The 27,327-nt window shown below is 41.3% G+C and overlaps 1 protein-coding gene across 6 annotated transcripts in view; it reads left to right on the top strand.

The window, feature by feature from the left end:
- Positions 1-17,673, top strand: part of AFTPH (aftiphilin) — a 42,389-nt gene extending 24,716 nt beyond the window's left edge. Inside the window, exons 7-11 of one of the 6 annotated variants that reach the window (XM_062490650.1) lie at positions 5,031-5,091; positions 6,746-6,829; positions 10,742-10,865; positions 15,539-15,541; positions 16,460-17,673. In XM_062490650.1, coding sequence (XP_062346634.1) covers positions 5,031-5,091; positions 6,746-6,829; positions 10,742-10,865; positions 15,539-15,541; positions 16,460-16,604 — 417 coding nt within the window. In that variant the 3' untranslated portion in view covers positions 16,605-17,673. Of the gene's footprint in view, positions 1-5,030; positions 5,092-6,314; positions 6,830-10,741; positions 10,866-15,538; positions 15,542-16,459 lie in introns of those variants that run through there. The other 5 variants (XM_062490649.1, XR_009933094.1, XM_062490652.1 and 2 more) reach the window with 5 other exon arrangements.
- Positions 17,674-27,327: the final 9,654 nt, after the last annotated feature.

Below are 27,327 nucleotides of genomic sequence, written 5' to 3'. Positions count from 1 at the left end.
TTGACAGTCATAGTGGTGAAAATAAAAACCTCTACTTACCAAAGTCTCTCTTTTTCTGTAATTATGAATTCCTGCTACAGAATTCCTCATCACTTGTCACAGTTTGATAATCTTGTCCCATAGCTTGTTCTGACAAGGCCATCTCTGTTCAGTAGTTGTGGTCCATGAATACATCTGAGAAGCTTCTGTGCTGTCTGTCTGCACTGTTAGCATTAGATTAGCTTTTCCAAAAAGACAAAAAATAAGCTTTTAGGGAAGAGATGTATTAGAGGTTGTAACCATTCAGAACTCTAGGAGGCTACAGTTAGATGATGCCCTGAAACTTTCAGGGCGTGAACTGTCCATTCTCTACCTCAGAGACCTCCTTTCTTTTTTGGTCTCATCTTCTATCAGTGATTGGTGGCTTCTGTCTGCTTTGAGGTAAATCCAGTTTCATGTCACATTGTGTAAATGGCTCTTTCAGAGTATGCCAGACTGTTGTGGTAATAAGATGATGTGCCTGAGCATTTTGTTAGGAACTATGCTACAAACGTTCTTAAAGTATTCAGTGGAAATACAGGGAGTTTTAGTGGACTCTGAAACTTCTTATTCTAAAATTATTCTGAAACTTCTTTTTCTAAATGCAGGTGATTTAGGTGCAACAATTCAAGTATCTCAAGTGTACCTGGTTAGTATGTAATTATTTAGTTAAACTTCTAATGTCCTCCATTTTCAGAATGATGATTTATCCCTATTTTCAGAAACTTCAGAATATTGACATTCTCTTTGGAAGGAGAGGCTCTGGTTGATAGATTAATGTTCTTTGCTCAAGGAAAAGTTCTCCTATGTTCGAGGGCTGGCATTTATGGCACTTGTATACAGATCAGTGTCTGTGCATGTATGTGTATGACTTCCTGCTAAGGAAATAAGACTTTGGAAGACTGATGAGGCAAAAGTAATAGTGGAAAGAACATTTGGAGGAACACAGAAATGCATCCAAAATGTTTTTGTTGTAGGCAAACAGACAAAAGCATGCAGAGATTTCAAATTGAGAACTCTAGAACTAAGAGAATAAAGTGAAAAGCAGCAAATGAGCTGCAATTTTTCTTCCTAGTTATGATATAAACTCTAAATGTTTTACCTTCATTCCCAGCAGTGGGTCTCACTGAGTTGTGCTGTGGTAATACAGTGGGCAAATTTCCATCTGAGCCATTTATGCTATAAGGACAAGGGCTTTGAAACTGAGTTCTCAAGCAAGTTACTGACTGGTTTGTCGCATTAGTTTATTGTATAAAGAGGATTTTTGTAGAGTCATTCTCTTTTATATTTGAGGGTAGCATCTAAATTCTTCTTTGATCTGTTGTTTATCTTGACAGTTGAGGGGTTTATTTCTCTGTTCCTCTATGCTCATAAATGTAAGGCAGTAAATAGAATATGAAATAATCCCCTGATTACAGTTGCCTTGATCTAAGCGTGGTTTCTCAAAGACTTCACAGGGCTGAAGTAAAAGGCTCTGTCAAGGCACACGAGGTGTAAGGAGTGACTGGTGAAATAGGCACCCTTTGATTGTGAGACAATCAAGACAGGTGATTTTCTCTTATTTTTGGTACAGCTCTAGTGGGCTTCTACATCACAGCCAAGTCTTCAGGCAGTATATGCAAAATACATTCCAGTGTGTGTCTAAAGGGTTACTGTCAGGGCTTTCTCTTTGATGACTTTCTCCAAGCTTTCTCTTGGTTTGATACTGTTTTCTGGTTAAACTTAATTTATATGCTTCTCTTTGGATTTTTTTGAAAGAAGTTGTCCAGATATTTCTGCTCTTCTGATATTGCTTCAAAGCATTCTCTTCTCTCCGTTTGGGACTATGTTTCTTTGGTAAGGTTACCTGCCAAGTTTTACTTAGTTTTATGTTGGAATAAAACTCTGCAGTGACCCAGACCTTTCCAGAAGAAAATTACCAGTGATTCTTTTCTGCAGGTGCCCATTACAGCACATCTGCTTGCATGTAAGCCACTGAATTAGGGATCAGGTTATAATAGAAATATGCATCTTGCACTTGCTGGCTATTAGGGACTGAACCTTAATTAAACCCTGTGGGGTGACAGTCTCTAAAAACACTTTTAATTACATAAGAGACCATCAGGACTTCTAACAATGACAGATGCAAACTACCATATTATTGGCCACCAGCCAAATGCTCCATCAGGAACTGCTCTCCAGTTATATGTGTGAGAAAGATCCAAGAGTGTGAGTGTGTGTGTGCAGCTTTGTTGACAGAGAAAGAAAGATTTGCAGGTAAGAGATAGTACAGAACTTGCTGTTCTGTCAGATGTGACAGGTGTGTCAAGGGGTTGTCTGAAAAGAGCAGTTTTCAGAACTGATATAGTTTTGCCAATGAATAGACACAATGAAATGTATGAATCACTTGTATGTAAAGCTTTTTCTGGAATGCGTATGACGCTCATTTGTGGGATCCATCTAAATATTTATGTTGTATTTGTATTGCAAGTCGTTTTGTTCTTTTCACCCAGCCTTAAGACAGCAAAATGCTTCCCTTTTTTAAATTTTGTTTCATTTTCCTTGGGTAATTATTGGCACAGACACAAACATTTACGTTTTGCTCTTTCGGATTATAAGAGCTCTTACATAATGCATTCTAAAATTACTGTGTGAAAACATCTCTAGCTTGTATCAAAGTGAAATATGATGCAGTAAAACCAGCAGGCATTTTAATTTCCTCTTTCTTACTTCCTTAACATTCAGAGTAGTACTCTGACAGCTGAGTATGCTTTTCAGTTTCTGTACTGTGTCCTGTATTCTAAGATGGAGGCCTCGAGTAGTGAAAGCAGTGTGCTCCATTTCTCAGTATTCTCCTAGACTGGGCACTTTTCCTTGAAGCATTTTACTAAAATAATAATTGCAGTAGCCTAACAACCTCACAGTTTCAGAAAGGTTAAACTGAACATTATGTTCCCCTTTGCAGGGTATGTTCCCATTGGCTGTGTTCAGGTGTCCCAATGTAGTTTTCTTAGGGCTGAGGTAATTAGAAACAGAAAATTTTCTGTTTAATTTTGCCTTTTCCTCTGCCTTCTCCTTTAACTTTGTTTGCTACTGTGTAGACTGGGGCTTGCCAGCATCCTCTGTAGGTGAGGGCTGCTTTACTTACCCTCTCTTTTAGAAAGTAGCAAAAGTCAGCAAAATGGCCTCATCCCACAGACCAGACTAATATACTTGGTGTATTCTTACTGATTTGGAGTCAGACTAATTTTTTCCCATTTTAGGAAAAATTCATCACATCCTTTGTCCTTTCCTTGTCAAATCAGAGAGTCAAGCCATCCTTAAAGGCAAATGCTTAGCAAGCCATTGGTGCCACTTCTTCCATGCAGCTCTTCCACACTTCTCAGGCCTGACTCAGGTTTTTGACACAAAATCTACTGGGTGTTTTCCTCAGTAAGAGTTGGTAGGAAGCCACTTTGTTTCGATTTGAGTTCATTTTGCTCAGGGCAGAAAGCTACTAAATTGTCATGCTCACTACCCTTCTCTTTTTCTCCAAACTCCTTTTAATGTTAATATATTTTACATGTGACAAAATTTAAACAAGCTACTGATGATAGTGGTCATTACTTCATCAGGTGGAGCTTCCACACTTCTGACATTATATCTGCATGTGAATAATTTAAATGCCAGTAATATCATTCCCCAAAACAAAGTAGAAAGTGAAGAATCACTTTCTTAACCTCCATGGCGGGAATACTGTTCAGGCTGTGCTCAGTACTGAAAGTATTTTTAAGACATTAGATAGTAAATGTCTTGCTTAGAAAAATCTTTTCTATAAGTAAATACAGAAATTTCCAGCTCCCTTTGTTTTGCTTCCTGTAAACATCTAGCACTGAGGAAATGCCTTTTACAGTGAGCTTAATTGTGCTACAAAGCTACCTCAGGTTGCTGCAGTCTCAATTCGTGAATCTGCATTTTTATTCAGTGTCAGATGGTTGGAAGTTTTAATTTTAAAATTGAAGGCTGATTTTCTACAAAAGTGAAGAGAAGGTATGGCTCAGCCACTGGAAGCTTAACAAGTACTGATGCATTTTTAAAAATATTGCTGAGAATATCCATTGCGTTTCTTCCACACTGTGATTGTTTCATTAGAAGTTGAGGCCACATCCTTTCCCAGTACTTCATGACAGTTGACCTCACTGAGGAGAGAGCAGAGTGTAATTCACAGAAGTAGAAAGCTTCAGCTTCTTTCAGACATTTCTGCTACTGTTCCATCAGTTTGTGTCCTGAGAGTGCAGGAGGACAGTGCTTGCAAGTCACACTGCACCTGAACACACCTCCCCTGCAGAGCATGGTCCCTGCTGCTTGCTTGTGTCCAAAATGCTTAGCAAGAGGAAATCAAAAGGCAAGGATGGGCTCCCAGAAGGAGTCAGTGTTTCCATACTCCTCTTGTTCAAGCATTGCTGCCAATGGTTTGTGTATAGATCAAGATGAGTTAACTGTGAAGGGATAATAAGTCACAGGACTTTTATTTTTAAAGAAGGTGGAGTGGAGAGGGTGTTGATAGTTTGTCCCTCATGCATGGGGATTATGTTTCTTAAAGAGAATGATGGGTTGTTTGATAATAAGTAATATATATAATCAAGACAAAGCATGGATGCACAGATGGCTTTCACTGTTCTGAATTTGCCCTGTAATTGTGTATACATAACTTTTTATGCTAAGTGCCTCATCTTCCGTGTGTAATAATTTTATTTTCAATGATGCCTTAAGGTTTGTTATTCAATTCGTATGTTTTTGTTAATTTGCAAATCCTATTTGAGTTAGAAGTTACCTAATCTATAACAGAATTTAATGGACTTCCTGTGCTAGAACAAATTTTCTTTGAATCTCTAGTGCATATGATGAAAATACACACTTTCCAAAAGTTGGGGCTTGGTCATTTAGTTGTCTTTTTTAGTGTTTAGACACTAGAGAATCTGTTGTTTGAACTGCTTTGCATTGTTGTAACCTGAACTGACTATAAAATCTGATTTCTGACTTTTCAACTCTAGGAATCTCTACCACCTGTCCAGTTTGACTGGAGTAGCAGTGGCCTTACTAACCCTTTAGATGGTACGTCTCTCCGTAGAGCCTCTAGCACCAGAGCTAGAGATAAGAAAGCTACAAAGTTCAGACAAACATCTATCTGCTGATTATTTTTTTAAAATATATATACACACACACACACATATATATATATATATAAATATATATAATACTTATTTCTTACTCCTAACTTTGGAAATTCAGGCTTTCTTTCTGATTAGCAGTGCCCCTATGTGAAGTATTACATAGTTTGAAAAATATGAAGTTAAGTGTTATTTTAGATTCCTGTCATATGTTAGTGACACAGTGGCAATATTAACATTTCATTATGTATAACTGCAGATTATAATGAACAAATGAGCATTTTAGGTTGATGAGTTTTACTTCTTAAAAGGATTTTTCACCAGTCAGCTATCTCTTTAGACATCCTCTGAATGGCAAACTTCTGTATAGTGGCTACTTCAAAGCACAATATTTTAACCACAAACTGTTTGCAAAATATACGCTTCCTGAGCTGAAAGTTTTCAGATTTAAAGATAATTTTATATTTCAAAAATGTGACTTCATTCATTATCACTCTTGCTTACACTAAAGAGCTAATTATAGCTAATATATTAAAGAGGTAGCTACAAACTTATTTGTATTTGTAAATGTATATAGTTATCACCTAAAAGACCCTTCACCTGTGTCCATTTTAATAGCAAAGCGAGTTGTGCCACTGCCTCCAGTGTCAGAAATGTAAGTGCATGCAAAGGAAATAAAACAAGTTCTGGAAACTTGTTTGATTGACAGACTAGAAACCTACCAAGAAACTCCTTTACAAGGAACCTGCTGACAGCAACTGATTGATGACACACAAATTCAAAGTTAGGCTGGGATAGAGTGCATCTCCTGCTGCACTGGTGTTGCCACACTGTGTTGATGCAGAACATGTGGGGTGTAGGAGTTTGGATAGCAATATCATGGTGCTGAAGGAAAGCCTGGATGGACCCTTTTGCTGTTGTCTGGTGTCTTACTACTTCAGTCAATTATCATGCTTTCTTTTTAACAAGCAATTTTAAAATGTATCTTGGTTTGATTTCTGTTTTAGTACTAAAGGGGAACAGTATAATTTGCCAGTGAGGAACTGGACATAAGAGTGGCATTTGTTATCCAGTGGTCACACTGCTTTAAGATAATAAGAATTAATAGCCTAAAGCTGCTAAATGAAATTTTCAATTTTTTTTTCTTTTTGTTCTTTGCTACTTGAGGATCTGCTGAGTTTTCCTGATGAAAGAATGGCTTTCAATTTCAGTGAGGGGAGAAAAAGCCCATTATATTTTAACTTATCAGTTGACCTATATATTGTTTCCCTTTAACTGGTCACATCTCTCTCTCTGGGTTGTGCTGGTTCTCTTTCATTTTTAGATTGAAATAAATATTTCTATTTTAAAGTTACTAGTGTTGATTTCCTTGCTGCATTGTACATGAGGAAATGTGCACTGAATTAAGTTGTTAACATTTTAGAAGGTACAAAACTAATACTGTAAGCATTGTTTTCATGTCGATTTTTAAATTGCGTACTGAGTACTAATTATAACTTGCATGTTCAAGTGTGTGTCTTACCCCTTTTTACACATAAACCCCTCCCTTGGCTTACCTTCTATATGGCTGCCTACCAACACGGTCACTGAATTTCAAGCTAGTGGAGGTTCCACTCTTCTGAACCTTGATTTCTTTGGGCCCGTGGATGACAGTAGCTCTAGCAGCACCACCACAATCCCAGGTCAGCAGAGTGTTAAAACCACAACTGTAAGAATATAACGACTTACTAAAAGCATGAGCACATCACTTGACTTTCCTACAAACAAGAAGTTTTACATTGCCCTTTCTCTAAAATGTCTCTCTGTTGCGTTTTTCCTTTAATCTGTGTTCTGTTTTCTGATGTTTTGTATCGAGTACGAAGTATTTAAAAGGTACTGTCAGCTCTGTATTTGTCACCTGCTGAAGGAATGAATGGCTTTTATGCTCTTGCGAATAAGATGTTAAAACACTTGTTTCAAATGAGAAATTCCAGTAGTTAACTCTTCTAAGCACTTAAGGAAATTTGGAAAATGGTGTAGATGTGGCAATTCCTAAAACAAGAGGCTTGGTGTCTTCTCTGAGTGCCTCCAAATTACAGGATTATGATGATGTTTGGAAGCCATGCGTGAATATAAATTTATCAACCTTGATACATCACAGCCCAGGAGCTCATGGACTACTACTAATAATACAGTGAAAAAGGTGTTTTAACAGCCTTTATAATAGAAAAGAAGGATAGTTGCATGTTTGTGGGATGTTAGAAGTTCATCAATGTTAATTTTGAAGCCGAAACACTTTATCTGCAATTTACTCCCTTAAAAAGGAGATAAAAACACCACTCTGTCATTGAATAATGTATGGAAGTAATTGAATTCGTTTATCCCATGGTTTTTACCTGCTCTGAGTATTTTGCATGAGCTTGTGAAAACCTACACTTTGAATAAATTCCTGCAGAAATTTATTCAGGGAACACTTTGGGGATTTGTTCCAGTGCATAGGTTAAGTTGATAAGGCAAGTACTCCTTCAATACAGTGCCTGAAGCCATGATAATCAGTTTCTTCATAGGAAAGATAGTTTTCCTCTTAGTGATTTTAATTTTTAAAATCTGTTCATAAGATTTTTGGGGTCCTCCCACGTTTCAAAGAAGTGATTATAATTATGGTATTTTTTGTTTATAGAAGCACCCTTTTTTAGTTTTAAAATCTAATCACTGAAAGCAGTTTTATGGCATGGCAATCTAAATGATTTTTTATTCCACCCTTGAGAAATACCATTATCACGTGAAAGAGGGCAGATTTGTCATGGAAGTGACAACTAGCAAAGTCAAGGTGCAGATTCTTTTGTAGTGTGTGCAAGTCCACTGACACAAGTCACCAGTGCCCACTACATGTACTATTGTTTGTGTAGTTGGGTACATGGATCATTGCTTGTGCAGAAGGTGTGCACACTGGAAGGGGTTACTGGAGGGGGAAAACTCTGTTAGTCTGCATTTTATTTTTTATGTTCTTGTTTCATCAAGTTACAGGTATCACCCTCTATGGTATTCCCTATAGTGCGCTTTTCTCTCCCCCCCACCCCCTTCTTTTTTTTTTTTTTTTTCTTTCTTTCTTTTTGTTTGGCTTTGGGTTTGTTTTTTTTCTTACTGACTTGTTTCTGGGAAAGTCATTTGTTTCATGGCTTGCAGCTCGTGTGTTTGTGTGTGTGTTTAGGAGCTTTGTGTGGGGTTTGGTTGGCTAACTTTCCTTCAATATCTCATTAAGGTTTTGCAGTGGTTTCTTTAAATATTCTCTCATCATCTGAATAAAATGGAGAATATGCAACTCTTAAAAAAATACAAAATTGAAAGACAAATTGTGAGATTTTTTATTTTTTTTGCTTAAAGAAGATACTTTTATCAGTAGAAGTTTATTCTTTCTTTAGAGACTTAGTTTTACTTGCTATAGATTGACATTGGATTCTTCCCAGTCTGATTTCATCAGTACTCAAAATAACTTTTTAATAAAAATTTTCATTCCACATTATGAACAGGGAGTTACTGATTTCTAGTATTTTCCCACAGATTTAGTGTGTTGCTTTATTTTTCATGTTAATACTTTAACATAAATGCAGCTGAGTAAGAAGTGCCTAAAGAACAGTAAATTGAGCAGTGACATCCCAATACAGGATTCTAAATGGGAATATCTAAATGATGTAACTTAAAAGGTTGCATTTAATGTTTGTTGCAGAGTTGCATGGCAAAGGGCTCCTTCCTTCAGTTAGCTTTCCAATTTGTACCTTAATGGGATTTCACAGGCTTCTGCAAGTCAAAGTGTATTTCTTCAAGGCTTCCTCTCCCTGATTAAAAGTGGATATTTTATGGAATATTTGGGCTTTTTCCTATTTCTAAGTTCTGTAAACATCTGACATTACTAGAAGTCTTGGTATACCGGTCTCAGGACAGTACATATTTTGTTATTTTCCATGGTACTGGATCAAATAAACTGTGAAAATCCAGACTAAAAAAAAAATATGTTAAAATAACAGCTGATTAATTTCTAATCAACTTGTATTATATGGAACAAATCTTCCACTTCCTGCAACTTAACCAGATGATTATTTTACATTTTGGTCAGCTTAGTTTCCTCACAATAAAAGAAGAATTAACTTGTGCCAAAAGGATAAATGGTTAAGACACTGCTTGTGGAGAGCTCATGCAAAGCAGGTTTGAGGATGATTAACATCATCTATTAGCACACAAAGTGCTGCAGTTACTGGTGGTAAAGGCAGGACAGTAGGCACTGGCTTTTTTTAAAATAATCTTTTGGTGTTTCGGGAACACTTCTAAAAGCATCTTGATCCTGGGAAGTAAGATGGATGCAATCATCAGCAAACATTAATAAAAGCTGGTTTTTGTATCAGGGAGCTGCATGGGACCATCAGGTCCCAGTATTTGCAGTGTTTGTTCTGCAGTAGGACGAAATGCTTTTGTGTTGTCCACCCCAACAGGCACAGGTGTGACACCTGTTTAGCACAGAGGTGTCTGTAAATAAACACAGTGCTTCTGAACAAAAATTCTGTGCTGTTTTTGAAAAACACCTTGTGCATGACACATACGCACACTTCGTGAAACCCATGAAGCATAACATATCTGAAACTGTAACTAGGGAATTATCAGCAGTTTAAAATGCAACAAAATTTGTTGTAACAGTCTTTCCTCTTGATTTATTTTGTTAATTGCAATTCCTAGAATTACCTATTCGTCTTCTAATTCCTATTTAAGAAACAGTATGTAACACTTAAAAATCCTAGAGCTACTTCCTACTGCGATGTGATGCTTGATACTGAACAGATATACTTTCACTCATAACTATATATTTTTGCATACAGTTTTCCACTGTTTGCAGTGTTTTCAGAATGTTCTCTGCTGCTAAAATTTGAAATCCATTTTCAACAAATGTGATGTCAAAATTTGGCATCTGTCCTCACGTACCTGAAGCTAGGTATTAAAGGCTGAAACATTCAGATTCTTAATGCATTAGAAATACATGAAAGGTGAAAAGGGAGCACAGACTAAAAGTTTCAGTTGTCCTGTGCATATCTTTTTAATGCCATTCCACTTCTATGTATCATAAAAACTGCTTTTCCTCACTTAAAATTTCAACACAACCCTTAGTGAAAAGCCAAATGCTAAATGCACTCTATTGCATGCCAGTGTTGTTTGTAATCTCCCGGTGAAGAGTTGGTCCCTGTTAACATGCAGTGTTCTTTTAATCTAGGCAGTTGAGTTGAAGTAATTGAAACAATCTGTTTTGTCACAGCTGACATTTTTATAGAGGTTTCACTCTGAAAAGTCAATCAGATTGGTTTTGTTTACTCACAGACTGAGACCTTGTATGCCAGACTTGATCCAAGGTGTGTGTTTTGTCATACAACTAAAAAAAGCTGCTGAAAAGGGATGGGGAGAGAGGATGATGCTTCAGAAACGCAAACATGTTCTGTCATGTTCTTTTCGTGTATCTTGAAATTATAAATTATTCAGATGTTTACAGAAAACAGTCTCTAGCAAGTTGGTCTGTGACTAATTATGACTCTACTTCCCTCCAACCATCACTGATTATTATTTTATACTATAAGGTGTGGATCCCGAGTTGTATGAATTGACAACCTCAAAACTGGAAACTTCCAATGCAAGCAGCAGAGTGACTGATGCATTTGCAAGGCTCATGTCCACAGTGGAGAAGGCAAGCACGTCCACAAGGTAAATGCCCTTCATTGCACATTTTTCTTCTGTTTCTAAGGGTGGCAAAAAATGTGAGGCGTGAATGTGTGCACAGTTTTAGGGTGGAAGTTCCTGAATGATCAAAAGGCTTTGAATTTTAAATCTGAAGCTCACTGTACTGTAGTTCTTACTTCAAATTGTCTCAGAACTCTCTAATGAGGTGGGTAAGAGTTTATGAGCTGAAGGAGAAAGGTCATCAGGATCTGTGTTTAGAAGGTAAAGGCTGAACTGGAGGAAGCAACTTTCTGAACACCAGAGCTGGTTCCTGAGAGTGGCAGGGTAACCTGAACTAAGTTCAGTGACCTAGGACCAAGACAGAAGACTCTCCTTGGACTCTGCAATTTGTAAATACAGAATGTTCCACAAGTAGAATGATAACAGACTAATAATTATGACTGTATTTGTCCCTTCACAGGTATTTCTAACACCTGTCAAAACTTGAGTGACCAAAGATCAGTTTAATTTTGCTGTTGCACGTTAAGGAGTGAATGGGTAGTTGGTTTAGGATGTCATTTCTGCCTCAGTGGAGCACATGTGAAGTAGTGCTTTTTTTATAGGTAGTGGCTTTCTTGAAGTCTGCCCTTTTTGTTGGGGGTACAGAATAGTCTCTCCATTTATAAGCTTGTATTCTTTGGGTTCATTTTTATGTATATCTTAGCAGTAGGATCCTAGACTGTTTTAACATAGAATTAATGTCTGTGCCTGTTAAAATAAATGTTGAGGAATCTTTACCAAGTAAAATACTGGGTTTTTTTGAAGTGTGTGCACGTGTGCCTCAACATGCAAATACATGGTAACATATCTTCACTCCCAAGTGAGCTTTAGGGTTTATTCAACACTCTTAACCTAGGTGTGTTTTCATGCAACAGCCCTTAGGAAGAGAAATGGTAATGGTGGGATGGAGCTGGCTTGCTTAAAATGGTTAATCTGTAATTTTCAAGAGTTCTTTTAAAACCTGCTCTTTTACTGAGAAAGCTATCTCTGTAGTTTTCCTGCCATAAACATGAAATTTCAAGAGAGAACCAGTAGAGGGAACTCCCCACTTCCATGCTGATTTTGGGTTTTTTGGATTGCCTCTTTTTCTATCCATGGAGTATATAGTCTACACTACAGATCCTGTAGTGAAAGTTTGGCTTTCAGGAATTAGAAAACATAGTTGCGGTTGAAATACTTTTGTGTTACATTCTAAACCTAATTTTAAAGTAACTACAGGAGGACATGCAAACTCCAAATATATCTTTGTTGTATCTGCACTCTTAGATTTGTCCCTTGCTTTAAGATGTCTTAGCTTTTTGTTTACGAAGGAACTTTGCTTAAATGAATGTTTGCCCTCATTTATCTGTATGGGTTTTTTTGATATGAGGAGTTTGTTTTTTTCCCAGTGCTTCCACAATGCACATGAAAGCTCTTTATCCAGGTATCAGAGCTCTTCCCCTGTTCTGGAGAGCATTGCTTACCAACAGGAATTGGTTCTAGATCTGTGATATAGTAGTAGATCAGGCTGGGGACCTCATACTTGGAGGCTAAGTTTAGACACACACAAGGATTAGCTGTTTGCACGATTTAATACATTTTGTATGTTCTGATCAACTCTGAATTTAAAAATAAAAAAATATCAAGTGCTTTTTCTTCTTGATTTCATGCTCCCCAAAAGAAAAGCAGTCTGTTTTTTCAAGCTAGAAACCTTCTGAGAAGTAAGAAGGTGTAGCCTCAGCAGTATGCCAAATAGTGTGGCACAATGTTAGCTTTTTGTAATAAATTTGTTTTTCTTCTCAATTTCTAAAATTCTTTTTTTAATGAACTGGAGACTTTAAAATAGGAGTGGCTGGCTCCAGCCAGGTCAATGGAGAAGGAGGTTCATGCACCAGCCTGGAAATGTTAATTATTAGACACCCATGATAACTGACTGAGGAGCACAAAACCAGTGGATTAGGATCACTTTGATGGCAACTGCAGTTGCACTGGGGCTATCTCATGTCTGTAACTTGGTTGAATTCAGGATCTTTAGGGTAAAGTTTAGGGTGAAAATACCATTGTTCAGCTGTGGGATGCCGTGTGAAGAGTCATCTTTGTCAAAAAAAGCCCTGTCTTTAGTTGCAGAGCCATCTCTTGAACCAGAAAGTCAGTTTCTCAGCAGGAAAGTTTTGGGAAAGGAGGGAAACTTCCCCTTCAGCTTGAGCCTGAAACCTTGACAGCAACAGTAAGTGTTGAAGGTCAGGGATCCAGTGCAGCATTCCACAGAGAATCTCCAGCTTTGCCTAGTTCCATAGAATTGGCAGAGATCAAAAGTTTATCTGCTGTCTTTTTAAAGGAAAGCAGAGCACTGATACCTTTCCAAGAAATGGCCAAAACTCTTAATTTAAACTGGAAATACTCCTTGGGGATGATGTTGGATGGAGCAGGCTAACTCTTCATTACAGAGTGTTTTTAAAGTGCATTTTTCTAATCAGCTCGTTGCTGATAAAGCCTGGCCTTGCTGGTGCTATCCTGAAAACTGTTTGAAAACATGAGAGGTGACTGAAGCCCTGAAAGACTTGAATGCTGCAGGAAGGGGTTGGAATGCAAAACAGTACAGTGACATGCAAGTGACGGATGGACAAAGTATTCCCTCTTTCTTGCCAGATTTTCTTCCAACAACTTTCCTGCCTGTCTGTCTGGTTAACTTCTTGTGGCTTAATATTAACATGCCTTTGAAAAGGAAATTTAATGCCTACAGGTAGAGAGGCTGGTATAAATGCTTGGTTAGGGGTATCCTTCCTGTCCTTCTTGGGAGGGAATGTAACCTAGTGTAAAAGAAGAGATGGATGGGCACAAAGTGTGCTGCAGAGGATTACTTTGAAACCTGAATGAGGCAGAGACCTTGTTTTGATCCAGGGATGGGTCCTTTCATGGTTTTGTAATCGAAAGTTCTGATTCCAAAGCAGACAGAAGTGGTACAGTTGCCACTGACTGTACACTCACTTAGGTGTCTGTTCTTTAGGCCATGGCACTTAGAAATGAGGAGTGCATGAGCAGGAGAAGCTCTGCAAGACTCCCGTCCACTTATCAGGGCTCAGCAAAGGAAGCTCTTGGGTAACAGGAGCATCTTCAGCAAAAGTGGTGCCTGAAGTTAAAGCACAGTTCTTTCTCTTGCCTCTGTTAAAGGACATCACAGCTAGTAGTGACTTTGCTAAGTTTTAAGGGCAAAACCTGTCTGCTATGATGATGCTACTTTGTCTTTTAAAATTAGTTAATGTGCAACTCGTTAGGGTTACCCTGGTGATATTTGCTACCAAAAGTGTTGACTGTTACCCAGAAAGGGTACTTGCAGTGTCCAGTTCTATTGAATTGCAGAGGAATCTGCCTCTCTCCGTTGAGGAATGTAGAAATTTGGCCATTTCACCCCTTTCTGCACTGAGATGATTTCAGAAAAAGGTTTTGAATCTCATTGCCAAGTGATTGTATCTGTAGTTCTGTCTTGATACTTTTTACACTGCACTGGAATAGATAAATTATTGCAAAGGGGAATATTCCAGCCAGAAAGGGAGCAGTCAGTAACTGGGTGAGACTGACACCTGACGACTGGGCTCACTGGTGTGCCTGTTGTGCAGAGAGAGCAGCTGGTACAGCAGGAGTGATGGCATTGTCCTGTGATAAAGGTGCTGCATGTGACCACGGAATGAAACACAGTGCTGCCTCTGGGACTCAGCAGTACCATTTCTTAGCATGCTGTAGTTGAGCAGAGGAGGAAGAGGAATATAAATAGCAAGGAGTGTGTGAGCTCCATCTTGCCTGATGAACAATTGCAGGAACATCTCCAAGGCAGCCCTCTTCCCTTGGCTTCCTCTGTCAAACACTCCTTTGTTAGCTCCAAGTCCTTGATCATCAGGAGTTTGTACCTTTAAGAGGCTTGTGGTAAGTGATTATTAATGGTGGCACCAGATACTGATAACACAGTGGTGGGTGAGAACCACATTTCAACAGCTCAGAGATAGTCCTTTGAGTACAAACAGAGCTGACTGTGAAGTTGTTAGAGGAGGCACATAGTGACTCTCTGCTTCTTCCTTCAGTAAATGCAGTACACAGCTTTGTTTATCCTCCAGAATTTGGTAATCTGCCTAGTCAGTAGCTCATGAAATTCCATTGCAGCAGAGAAAAAAAACCAAAAACTACTTGCTGTTCTGTGAAGGTAAGTCAGTATTTAGACTGCCTCATCTAGGGAACTTTCATCAAGTGGGGATTTCAAGTAGCAAACAAAAGTGATATTTCAGGGTCTGCACAGTGATCAGTGACGATGGTCAACACCATCATCAGATGTCAAGGATGCATTTGACTCCAGCTCTTTTTTTTTTCTTCTAGCTAAGGAATTCTGGGGCTGCTGTGCAAGCAAACATGTGGCCCCTTGCTTACCACTGGTCTCTGCTTAGCTGAGGAAACAATCCTCATGGGGCCTGACAAAAAGTACATGCTGCTTCATGATGGAGTGGACACTGTCCTCTCATGGGCTTGGTTTAAAGTTTATAAATAAGAGCAGATACAGAAAAGAAATTTCTAAAGTGTTCTAGGGAAAGCAGTTTCTTCGGTTCAAGCATTTTGTCTCAGCTTCCCCCCCACACCCCCAAAGGTAAGGGAGCTTATTCAGTTGGAATTTCTTATATCATTACAGGACTTAGCAGGTGCCTTTTTGAAGCTGGAATAATGTTTGATGGAAAACTGCCTAATAGTAGGCAGTGTTCTTCAAAGATAAACAAGATGTGTGTAAAGTATGGATGTTTGGGCAAAGGAAGGACGTCCATAGCAGTCTGAGCCAGGCTTCATTTTACTTGGGAAGTGTGAGTTTTTTGCATAATAGTGAGAACCAAAGGAGATGGGATTCAGACTTCTTTATTCATTTGTGCACAGTAATTCTTGTGAGTAATGCAAAAGGCAAAGTAAACCCGAGTGATTCCCAAACTGCTGTATGTATTATGGCTACTCATACTCCTGCACTTCAAAGCAAGTAGAACCACTTATTTGTGAGGCACCTTCTGCTGCTGCTGAATCTTGAAAGGAGAAAAGGTTTTGGGATCACAATGTGGCATGATGTACAGTCTGAGAACAGTCATGTTGAAAACACAGCATAAGTGCTTTTTAATTTATAATTACTGAGAAGTAACTTAGGAGTTTCTTAATGTCCTTTTAAGATCTTTTTCGTTTTATTTTTGTAGAATTGTACCAGATTTAGGTAGTTTAGAACAAATGCTCCAACTGTTTTATCTCTAGAATATGCACATGGTTGACTCTTCAAGTGAGTCTTCTGACTCCTGAAGCTGCTTAAAAAAAAGGAAAAAAATCTGTAAAAGCTATCATTTTGAATAGGATGCTTTTTCCTTATTGCAGCAATATACACAGGAACGTTTTGCTGACTCTCTCTGTTAACACATTATTGGTAGGCAGGTAGGTATTAAAACATTAGACTACCTTCAAGTAGCTTACTGAAGTGCCTGTCAGTGGGAGACAAGCTGACAGAACATTGCTTCAATCAGTGATTGTTTCAGTGATCCCAGGGATATCAGGTACTAGATTAATGCACTTTGTTCTTTTCTTCCCAACAGGAAGCCTAAAAAGGAAGAACATCTTAGTGAAGAGGCTGCCAAGGTGATTTCTAGCCTTCCTGACTTAACTTTCATGCATGCCAAGGTGTTGATGTTCCCAGCCACATTAACACCTTCAACAAGCTGCCAAGAAAAGGTAGACTAAAGTGATGTGAATTGGACATTTTCTATTGATTTTTTTTTTCTTCCCTCTGCGGGTCGTAAAAAGCAATCTTGCTTTAATTAAAAAAAATATCAAGTTCAGATGATTTGTTGGTAAGCAGCACTAGAAAGGTATACATAGTAATGTATATTTATTTACATACTGGAGTCCTAAATTTATATTAGAGAAAAATGTAAATAATTGGGGGTAAATCTTTTTGAAGATCTATTCTTTTTGTTGTGCTGGGCTGTATACATTTATGTCTTTGTGAAATACACTGGTGGTGTCCTTCTTAAAAAAACTTTTTAAAGTTAAAAAAAAAAATCCTATAACACATAATGGAAACTTCAATCTTCACAATCTGTGAAGTTCCCCCTTAAGACTTTCAGATTGCATTGAGCAACTTTTTTCTTTCCTGCATATATTGAAATACTTCTTGCTGGAAAAAAAATCGAAAGGTTATGTTGTCCCTTTTGTGGGTTTTTCAGTTACTGTTTCTTTAAAACCCAGTAATTTCTTTTGTGCTTTAACAAGTTTAAGATGTGTTTTTCCTTTTCTTTTCCTCCATCCTCTCTCCCTGTTTGATTGGCTAATCAGTTTTTATGTTCTTGAACTTCAATAGTATGGCTCTGTCATTATATAGCCTTTTGAAAGGTATGCTGTCAGTAACTTCTTATTCCAGTTATGGATTACTGTCTAAACACTTGATTCTTTTTTTTTTTTTTTTTTGGTCATTAGAAGGTTGTCTGCTTTTAATCAGTTTGATTTGGAAAAGAAGGACCAAAACAATATGAATGTCTTACAATGAAATTTATCTGTTAGAAATTTTTATGTTCTGTTGTACCACTATTCCTGTTTGATTTTGCACAGTGTAAAATGACATAATCATAGATTGCTATGGTTTTAGGCTGTATATACAGTAAAAAACTATGGGTTGTAAATGTCTGGGGAAATTCCTATGGAAAAAAGAGAGCTATGTCGAAGAACCTCTAAAAAGGTCAATATGCATGCCCAAGGTCTTTTGAGATTTAAGTGTGTAAATTTCCTTTTAGCTTACACAAAATAAAATAATTTAAAAAGATACATGTGTTTACAGCCTGCTATCTTTTTTTTAAAAAATGTGTGCATTACTCACTTCTCTGTTAGTGGTAAAATGGATGCGCTGTAGGACCTTCTGATTTGTGTTGCTCAGTCTCACAAACCACACCTGGCAGGGGTTTTCCTTCAAGTCTCCCATCTCTTTGTTGTGTTGGGAGTCAGTCTTTTACTTCTGTCTCCAATTTCCCTTCTGGCTTGTAGGGCAATGTGATATTTGATGATATTTGATATCATCATGATATTTGGGGTTAGAGACTTCTTCAAAGTGATTGGCAATACCCAGCTGTAAGAAACACCAGCTATGGTGAGGTGAGGTAGGGGAAGGACAACGGGATTTGCTGATTTCTTAGCTACAAAAAAAAGGCAGAAATGCAGCAGTTACTGAAGTCTCCTCTCATGTTACCTGGCACTGTAGCTCTGTGAGCAACATCTCATCAGAGGGTCTCAGTGAACTGGCTGCAGGTAAGGCATGTTCTGGGTGCTGCTGTTTCTTGATGGTGCATGGACATAGACTCTTCCATGTCTTTACTATGTGCACAGTTCTTTTAAGTGGTCAGTAGTCACCTCCAGTTCATCACTTAACATCTAGTTGTGAGAAATCTCTAGTGTGGTTTTTTTTTATCTGTTATTTGAATTCTTTATTGTCTGACAGCGCTTGGGTCACAAAAGCCCGAGTTTGATGTCATCAGCTGGGTAAGCTGAAAGGTTGTCCTTGCCAAAGGAAGCTTTTTACTTCTTGAAATGTCCTTGAGGGACTATCTTTGGGGTTCCATCTTTGTAAATGCAGGAATTTCAGTGAGTGGTGGCTGCTCAGAATTGAGAGAGCAGTTCCTATGGCCATGATAAAATTAATTTGTAAAGGCTAAGTTGTCTCCTTTGCCTTCTGATTAGTACTGCAGCGCACAACGATGTGGTATCAAACTGTACCTTGTAGCAGAAAAGGTTTAAGCAAAAGACATCTGCTTTACCATGTAGCCCCAAACCCACTTCTGTTTGGTGTTTCTGCAGATTGTCATTACAGCACTTCATGCCTGTTACATGTCAAAATTAGCTTTGCTAATCTCCCAGGTTTAGCACAGTATTCTTTAGTGCATGCTTATTATATCATTCAGTTCTGGTGTTGGGCTGCTGTAGGTTAAAATTGGTGCCTTTGTTTCTGTGCCTGTGGCGTGTCCCTTGGAGCTGGAGCAGTGGGATAGCTGCAGCACGGAGCTATAGCTATTGTTTCAGGGAGAATATGTTTAGGAGCTGACTCATGATCCTTGTCTGGCAGCGAGTGGACTGAAGTATTAAGGAGAGGTGGGGGTGGAAGTGCCAGCTGCAAGTTGATCTTTAGTCTCCTCACAATTGCCTCCAGAGGCAGCTGCCCATTTGTCTTCCAGTCTCCGAGTGCAGTTCTGGTGGCCTGCCGTGGATGGGGGAGGGGAAGAGAAGAGATTTCTATTGTGACTGATGTACTAATCTGAGACTTTGTGAAACCTGGTACTAGCCAGGATGTGTTTATGGGATTTTTATGTTCTTTCTGCGTCCCGCAGACCTTCACGCTGCTGGAAGATGTAAAGCTTACTTCCAAATTCAGCCTTTTGGGGTAGATGCTGCCTGCCTTAAAATGTAGGACTGCTTTTTGTCTCCTAGCTCAAGCCTCCTTTTTTGTTGTTGATGGTGGGATGGACAGACAGGATCCTCTTGCCTCTCTCCTCTGTCTTGTACAGGCAGCTTTGTTCATATGCAGAAAGTTTTGCCTAACAGATTCAGCTGCATCGGGGTTGTCCTTCCATGCTGTTCCCATTGAGACAACATGCCATGTCTAGTTTAATCTTGCCAGTAGCCTCACGGGCAGGATGGCAACTGATACTTTGTGCACATTTGCGTTGCTGTGCATTGTCACCAGACATGTCAGGGTGCATCAGGTTCACCCCAGGACTGGTGTCACTGAGGAGCGAGTGTTGATGTGCCTGTCCAGCACAAACAGCGGAGGACACCTGGTTCAGATGCAATTCCCTGAGCTGGCACGTGGCCATGAAGCAAAGTCCAAAGATCCCACTGTGAAGTGAGCTGCAGGCTCCTGAACGACTACTAAGAAGGGCTGGGCTCTGCTTGTATTGTCTGAAAGACTGTGCTGTGAGACTTGGGGGTTCAGATCTGCCTTAGCCAGAGCACCACCACCACCTGCTGCAGGTGCTGGCAGTGCTGGCCTGCCCACAGCACCTGGAACATTGACACCACCTCAGAATATCATTAGCAACTTCATGTTGAGATGCCAAAAGTAGAGCTTACAAATAATGCATTCCCATGTCCTGAAATGCAGTGAGGGTGTACTGAAGTTAACTCTTCATCACACAGAGTTGTTTTACTGAATTATGCTGGGTAATGAAATCATCACGTGGGAAGTTTTATTGCTGGGAAGTTGAACTGCAGCACTTGAGCTGAATATCTGGTGGGCTTTATAGGATGTGAGAAAGGTGTAGCTCAGTGCAAGTAAGATGAATCACCCTTGGTCCAACCATTTACATTTTGTGCCAGTTCTGCAACTCTGCATATTTATCTTCTGAATTTCAGAGCATTTAGAAAATACGGGATAGTTGCAAAATACACTTGAATACAATTTATGAAAGCATATGTCATCTAATAGTTGTGTAGTACCTGTTAGGAGTGTCTGCTACAAAATAAAGAGTTTTCTGTCTTTGGCCTCTGCCAAAGAGCACAGCTACTAAAGGTAGCAAGCTGCCTGGTCTGCTCCTTCCAGAGAGCCTGGAACATGAAAGGAGATGGGAAGAAACACATTTAAGTTCAGAGGGCTAAAAACAAGGAGAGGAAGAGCTGGAAGACGACACAAAGCAAGAGCTCAGCAGAAGCTCTGAGTAGAGGAAATAGGAAGGTGAAGCAGTACTCAGAGTCTAGGCAGCTGGGATAGCTGTAGGAAGAGCAGATGGTGGAGAAAGTGGGATACAACCATAAGGAGCAGGAGCATTTGGAGAGAAGGGAAAGCCTGGGCTAGATTACAGGTGCACACACTGTGCCCACTAGCTGCTTTCCTCCCAAATCTGGAACTGAGCCTTGAAGATGCAAGGGTCTTGAGTTCCTGTTCTGCAGAGGAAATGTGTAACAGCCATGGGGTGAGTGGGAGCTGCATCACCACAGCCCTGCTATTGCTGTCAATTATTGTTGGTAGAGAGCTGGGCTGCAGATTAAGGGGTTTTAATGCAGCCATTGGTGCCTGTTGTAGCACTGATACAAGTCCAGATGTTAGAAGACCTTTTTCAATAATTATTTTTAGATAAGGAGGTACGTTATAGTTCCTGACTGGGTATAAAATCAAATCCTCCAAGGCAAGGCTCTCCCATGGATTTGGAACTGCAGCTTCAGTCCTGTCATGTGTCTGCAATGTGACAATTGTTGCTTACATATCCTCCTGTCTTCACCTGATCCTTGCCTCGTGACCTGTGCAGATTTATTCTCTGAATCAGTGTAGTGCAGTGAAACTCTTCTCTGAAGGGCCCCTGCTTCCTGCAGCTGAACGGAATGGGTGGCCCTCTGTGGAAATTGCAGAGAAGGCACAGTGCAGTGTGATGCTCTCCTGGCTGGTAGCAGCTGGCCATGCCAGCTTTTTTGCAGGAGGTCTCTTGTGCACTTCTGTAATTTGGTACCCAGCATGAGTTGCCTGATTGGGATGTGCAGAAATGCTAATTTCTCTGGGATGTAGCTTAAGCAGTTAGGAGCTTTGCTTGTTTGATACTCAGTCGTGGCTCTGTGGCACTGGGGGTCAGGTGCACGTGTGATGCATCCAAAACCGATGGAGCTCTTGATTTCACCTTGTCAACTTGTACTTAAAAATGTAATATATGTTGTTAACCCTGTGTTACGGATGGGTTGCAAAGATCAGCCCTTTGTCAGCAATATCTGAGAAGGACTCGGCTGGCACAGGTCTCACAACATCTCAAAGGCAGAGGGGGAAATCTGACTTTCTCATGTCTGGATTCACTATATGGTCATCAAAGTAAAGTATTTTTCCTAATTTAGGGTCTCTGAGTCTTCCTCTGCAGGCCCCCTGGTTCTGTCACGACCCTGCTGACCTGGCACATATCTGCAGAGGTTCCTGGTTTGGTACACCCTACAATAATTGAATTGTGTGTCTCAAGTAAGGCTTGGGACTACTTCTAGAATATGAAGGGGCAAAAAAATATTTCTCCTTGAACTAAAAGACACTGGGGTCCTATGGAAGACAAAATAAATCAAAGGACAGTCAAATGAAGGTATTGTACATATTTTTTAATGTTTGCCTGAACATCCTTAATGATTCTTCTAGCATGGTTTTCCACATGCCTAATGATCCTTTTGGCATAGTTTTGTATGTTTAGAATATGTACCCTACGTGTGCAAAATACTGATCTGAGGCATCAGATTGGGCTGTATTCCCTGAGGGATTCTGCTAGGCTGTCACCTGTGCCCTGACTGGTTGTGTGCCCAGGTGGCATTTGCTGCACCTACTGTCAGTGGAGCTGTTGTGAGTGATCCTGGCTCATCAAGGTTTGTTAGTGCTCATGCATGGGCAGATCCTCGTGTGTGCATGTTTCACCCCTGGCCCAGCAAGCAAACCCGCTCAGGATACGAGGAGGTTTCCTGCTGGGATTGCTGTCATGGTGTGAGCCTCACCTTCCATATTTAAAGCAATGAAGTTATGTGGAGGGGGAGGGGAGTCTGAAGGGCAGGACTCTAAGTAGCTAAACACTCAGTGTTCATTTCCCTCAGCACAGAATTGCAGTGAGAGCAGTTTACTGAGACCAGGTGTAGTTTCCATGACTGTCTTCATCTTGTAAACAGCAGAAAGTGTTGCCTTGCCTGAGCTGGTCTTCAGGAGGCATTGCACAAGGAGAGAAAAGCAAGTTCTTTGGATCAGACCTTACAGTGTTGCCTGACCTCCAGCAGAAGACCTTGTAGGAAAAGGAGTTCTCTGGGGTACTTCAGGGAGCTGTGGTCTCATGCCATGATGCTGTACATACCTTGCTGCAGTACAAACCCCAGAGAGCTTTGTGGTGTTCAGCTCCATCCCCGTGAGCCATGCTGCCACAGCTGGCCTGGCTGTGCACAGGGGAGAACCTTTTGGATTTGTACCTTGGGGGCAAAAGCCCATCCCACCCCAAGCACCTTCGGTGGGGTGGATGCAGTACCTTGTGCCACACTGGGGAGTTTGTCTGTTACAGACTCCAACTCGAGTAGTAAAAGGAGCAGACAAATTGGCCTCTCCCATGCTAGTTCCACACTGCTAATTGTCAGCTGCAGCTTACTGGTATAAGTGACCCAAAGAACCCCTAGAGTAAGGGTCTCCCCTATTGCTTGAGGAAGCAGCTAGTCTTGGCCACAGCAACACAGGGGAAAGGACACACAGCTTTATCCCAGCAAATCTTTCCAAAGCCAGTGGACAGCTCTATGATCAGAGGAGCAGATCAAGGTACAGGGGGACGTGCAGAAGACACGTGTGTGGTCATGGCAGAACTGTCTCTGTCTAATGTCTTTTTTTCTAGTGTCCTCTTGGGCTGTCACTCATGTCTGCAGAGCTGTGATATTGTCTGAATTGTAATTTCTGCTGTGGTTGGAGCTGGTTTTCCAGGTCTTCTTTGGCTGAGGAAAAGAAGTGTGTGAGGAGACTGCCTGGAAAGAGCAATGAACGCTGGCAGCTGTGTGCAGACACTCCATGAGTAGCTGGACTGCTGTTTTTTTTTTTTTTTACTCCTTTATGCTCACCAGTCCAAGCAGTTCACAGAAGATGAGGCAGCAAGATTTGCTGAATCTCTCCCTGAGGCACTTCAGTTGCTCACAACAGTTTGGAGATGGATGTGGATGGATAGTGGGAGCACCTTCCACAGGAATTCAGAGCAGAGAGGAAAGTACCTAACAAGCACTTTCAGAAATGCAGAGGCTGGCTCAGGATCCATAAGGCCTTTTTGGATCACATCTTGGCTTTTAAACTACAGGGAGCCTTAGCACAAATAGAAAACATGGATGTTTTGGAAACAACTCAAAAGCAGTTATGAAGTGTCCCCCTAACACTTTCAAATCCTCCCTTTCCTCTCTGTCTCCAGCCCCAAATATAATCAAACATTTTGTCCCAATCTCAGCAATTTGGACCTGAAACCTGCTTGCACATGAATTCTACCACCAAAAAGGGTTTTTTTTTCCAAGGCTGTGTTATTTTACTAGTGCAGAGACTGTGTTTCCATTAGGAGCACTAAAGCCTTTTGTCACTTAGTTAATGCTGAAGCCAGTTAAGAATCAATGAGCAGCTGGCAACGGGTGTTTTGCAGCTGTTGAGGCTCTTGCAGGTTACTCCACTCTCCCTTGGACTGAGCTGCCTCCCTCTGACAATGGCAAAAGGAGCAGTTCGTGTGGCTGCTTTGTGCTCCTATGGGAACATTTTCTCTCCTTTTCCATTTGGAAGGGGTGTCCTCTCCCTTTCCCTCTGTCCTTGGCCACCTAGATGAAGTCTCTTCTGGCAGCTTTCCCCTTCCTTTGACTGGGGAGGAGGAAGCAGGGTGGAAAGGGAGGAACAAACAGCTGTCCTTTAGGTTTCCAATCGGTGCAGCTCCTTAGCAGGCTGGCAGTGTGAGCTCAGTCCTTAGGAAAGCTGTTCTTTCATTCAGGAGGTGGCCTGAGCCAATTCTCCCCAGTCCAGGGCTGAAGAGGCAGGGAGTTTGGTCTTTTCAGGCTTATAGGACCATTGCAGCCTGGCACAGGCTCCTATTTATTCCCTGTGTTTGGTTTGTGCAGTGCACTGGAGGACCATGCTGGCACTGTGGAGGTGAACCTGTGTCAGGACACTGCTGAATGAAATGTTGCAGTGCATGTATTTAAATTTTCATCTCTTTGTGAAAGCCAATTTCCCCTGAGACTGGGAGTGGGTGTTGGGAAATATCCAGTGAGGTGCAGCAGTGCTCAGGCCAGCCTGGCACCACAGTATGAGGGGAGAGAGTCCAGGACTTGCTGTCAACAAATTCCTGAGTGTACTGATCCCTGGAGTGTGTTTTGAGTCGGGAGGATCACAGCTGATATCTCATTAGCAAATAATAGGCCTGGTGTGCAGAAATCTGCCTCGCTGATATCTTGGTCTTACTCTGCCACTTCTGGTCAGCAGGGATGAAAATTCACCCTTGTGTTTGCAGGCATGAACACAACGTGGCTGCTTTGGTTGGCAAGTGGTGGTGAGAAGAGGCATGGTGTGTGGTGGCAAGAGGGATTTTTGTGTGTTTGCAGGAGGAATTTTACAGTTCTGGTGCTGTTGCTAGAGAAATTCCCTCTTTGATGGATACAGAAAATGCTGTCAGCCACTGGGATGTAGATGTGCCTGTAATAAGGCATTAGGCCTCATTTAGCTGCAGAAAAGTTGATCAGTGAAAAAAGTACTTTTCTCTGGTGCTCTCTGGTTTTCCCCATGAATTTGGGTGTCTGAATACCATCTGTCACCTGCTGAGTGGTCCCTAAATCAGAAATGGTCCTCTAATCTGAGACCTTGCAGGGGCAGAACATCACCACTAATGAAAAAAATAATGCAATGGTGTGTGCTATACTGCCCCAGGTGAAATGTTTCCACCTTCAAAAGCAGAGCCTCACTCTCCAAATTTTAAAGAAACGTTGCAAAATGCAGCTGAGCTGTGAGCAGGGACAGATTTTTAGGCAGGGAAGCTGCACAGATATGGCATTGCTTCAACTTAGATGTGGGCATGGCATTTTCTGGCCTTGCACGCCTCCTGGTCCTCTACCCTTGCAATAGGTCACCAGCTCTCCACAAATTTTTTAAAAAGAAAAAAGGGTAAAAGAGGTGGGTGGGGAAGCCTGATTTTTTTTTTTTCCCCCTGTAAGGGCTGAGTTGGTTCTGCAGTGATGACTGTGACAGAATCCTGCAATGGTGCACCAAGGGCTTCTCTCCGCTGGCTGCCCTGCAGCAGGAACGTTTGGGCAGAGCTGAAGTATCAATAGGTGGGGAAAGGCTTTGATTTATGCATTAGTAGGGTCTAGTCAATCCTTGGTCTGCCTTGTTTTCCTATTTTCTGTCTGCATTGCTTGTTTTTCCTCCCTGGGTGCTTCTCCCAAGACTTCTCAGCTCGCTCACGTTTAACCTCCGTGATTTGTCTACAGCCCCGCTCACTCTAATCTCTGCAGGTCACCGTGCAGGGCACGCTGGGTTCTCTTTGGCTGTTTGCTGCCATCAGCACATCTCATCGTGGCTGAATTTACATCAAAGGAGCACCTGACAAAGCAGCCGGCCCGATAATAGGCTCTGGTTTCTTCTCAGCAGCCTAAACAGGTGGAGGCGGGCGAGGGAACGCTGGCAGGACCACAAGGGAGATGATGCTCCACTTTCAACAGAGCTTGCTTTTCCCTCCTGCCTGACAGAGCACTGCAGACCCCACTGCTGCTGTAAGCTCCCCAAAAACAGAGCTGCCCCTGGAAAAGAGAAAAGCAAGACAGAGGTAGGCCTTGCTCCTCTCCTGCAAAACAAACTCACATGTGGGAAAGTAAGTAACTCACCAAAATTCATTTTAAGGCTCTCCTGCAGTTGCTGTTGTAGCTGCAGAAGTGCAGTCCCAGAGTTGCAGGTGTCTTTCCCCTGCAGAGGGAGATGCCAGGGTCAGGACAGATGCTGCAGTTGCAGTGATACTCTTTGCTGCCTGTTTGGAGCTGGCCACAGAAGGGGCTGATGAACTCAAGACTGCACTCTCCAGCCAAACACTTCAACTGAAGCATCAAATAATAGGGACTTGCATTTGCTTTTTTGTGTAATTTATGCTGCCCAGACCACTATCCCTGTCTAGAGTTTGCTGTGAGGAGCTGATTCTGAAGTAATTCTCATACGCAGTTATATATGGTTATACCCACCCACACACAGAATTGATACAGGGAGACCTTTCCTGCAGCTGGAATTATCCTGAGAGGTATTGGATGCTGTTTGGCCTGGTACAGATGTTTCTTGTGAGCATAGTGCACATGGGAGCTGCTCATCTGAAGTGCTGCAGCTGTGATCAGGGTGCTTACAGAACCCCAGCTCCTTGTTCTCTGCTGGAAGGAGAACCAGTGGCACCACATCCCATCTCCCGTAGGTTTCACCTGGTGGTATTGCATCCCTGGTACTCTAACGACCTGCAGTTTTCCAAGGAATAAGTGATTCTCTGGGTTCTGATCCTCCTGGCAGGCTGCCTGTGCTCACCTTGGGCTAGAGATCTCTGACAAGGGAAAAGCTCTGCACCCAAAAGGCTGTGAGGGGAGATTTGGAGCAAATCTGGTTCATCCCTCTGTTCTTCTGGTGCACCACAGGAGATGTGGAACCAGGAGTAAGTGCAAGGGACAGCAATGTGTGTGCCGGGGAGCTCCCTGCAGCTTTTCTCTTCCAGAGGTGCGGCCAAGGACTGCTGAGGTCCTGGTTGCAGGAACTCCAGCTCTCCATGCTCTTCTTCTGCACAGAGCCAACCTTGCCAACGTGGAGAGGGAAGGGATGAGATGCTGCTGTCTTTGGCTGAAGGACAGAAGTCGTGACTGGAACTGTGTAGTCGGTGCTGGAGCCCCCTGGGCTCCCACTCTAAGTGTGCAGGGCTAAAAGCCACATCTGCCTGGGAGGGTTTTCAGCTCCTTTTTGCTC

The sequence above is a fragment of the Cinclus cinclus genome, chromosome 3 (assembly GCF_963662255.1).
Source record: "Cinclus cinclus chromosome 3, bCinCin1.1, whole genome shotgun sequence".
Taxonomy (NCBI): domain Eukaryota; kingdom Metazoa; phylum Chordata; class Aves; order Passeriformes; family Cinclidae; genus Cinclus; species Cinclus cinclus.
The sequence above is the reverse complement of the archived record's forward strand: the minus strand, read 5'-3'. Positions and strand labels throughout refer to the sequence as shown.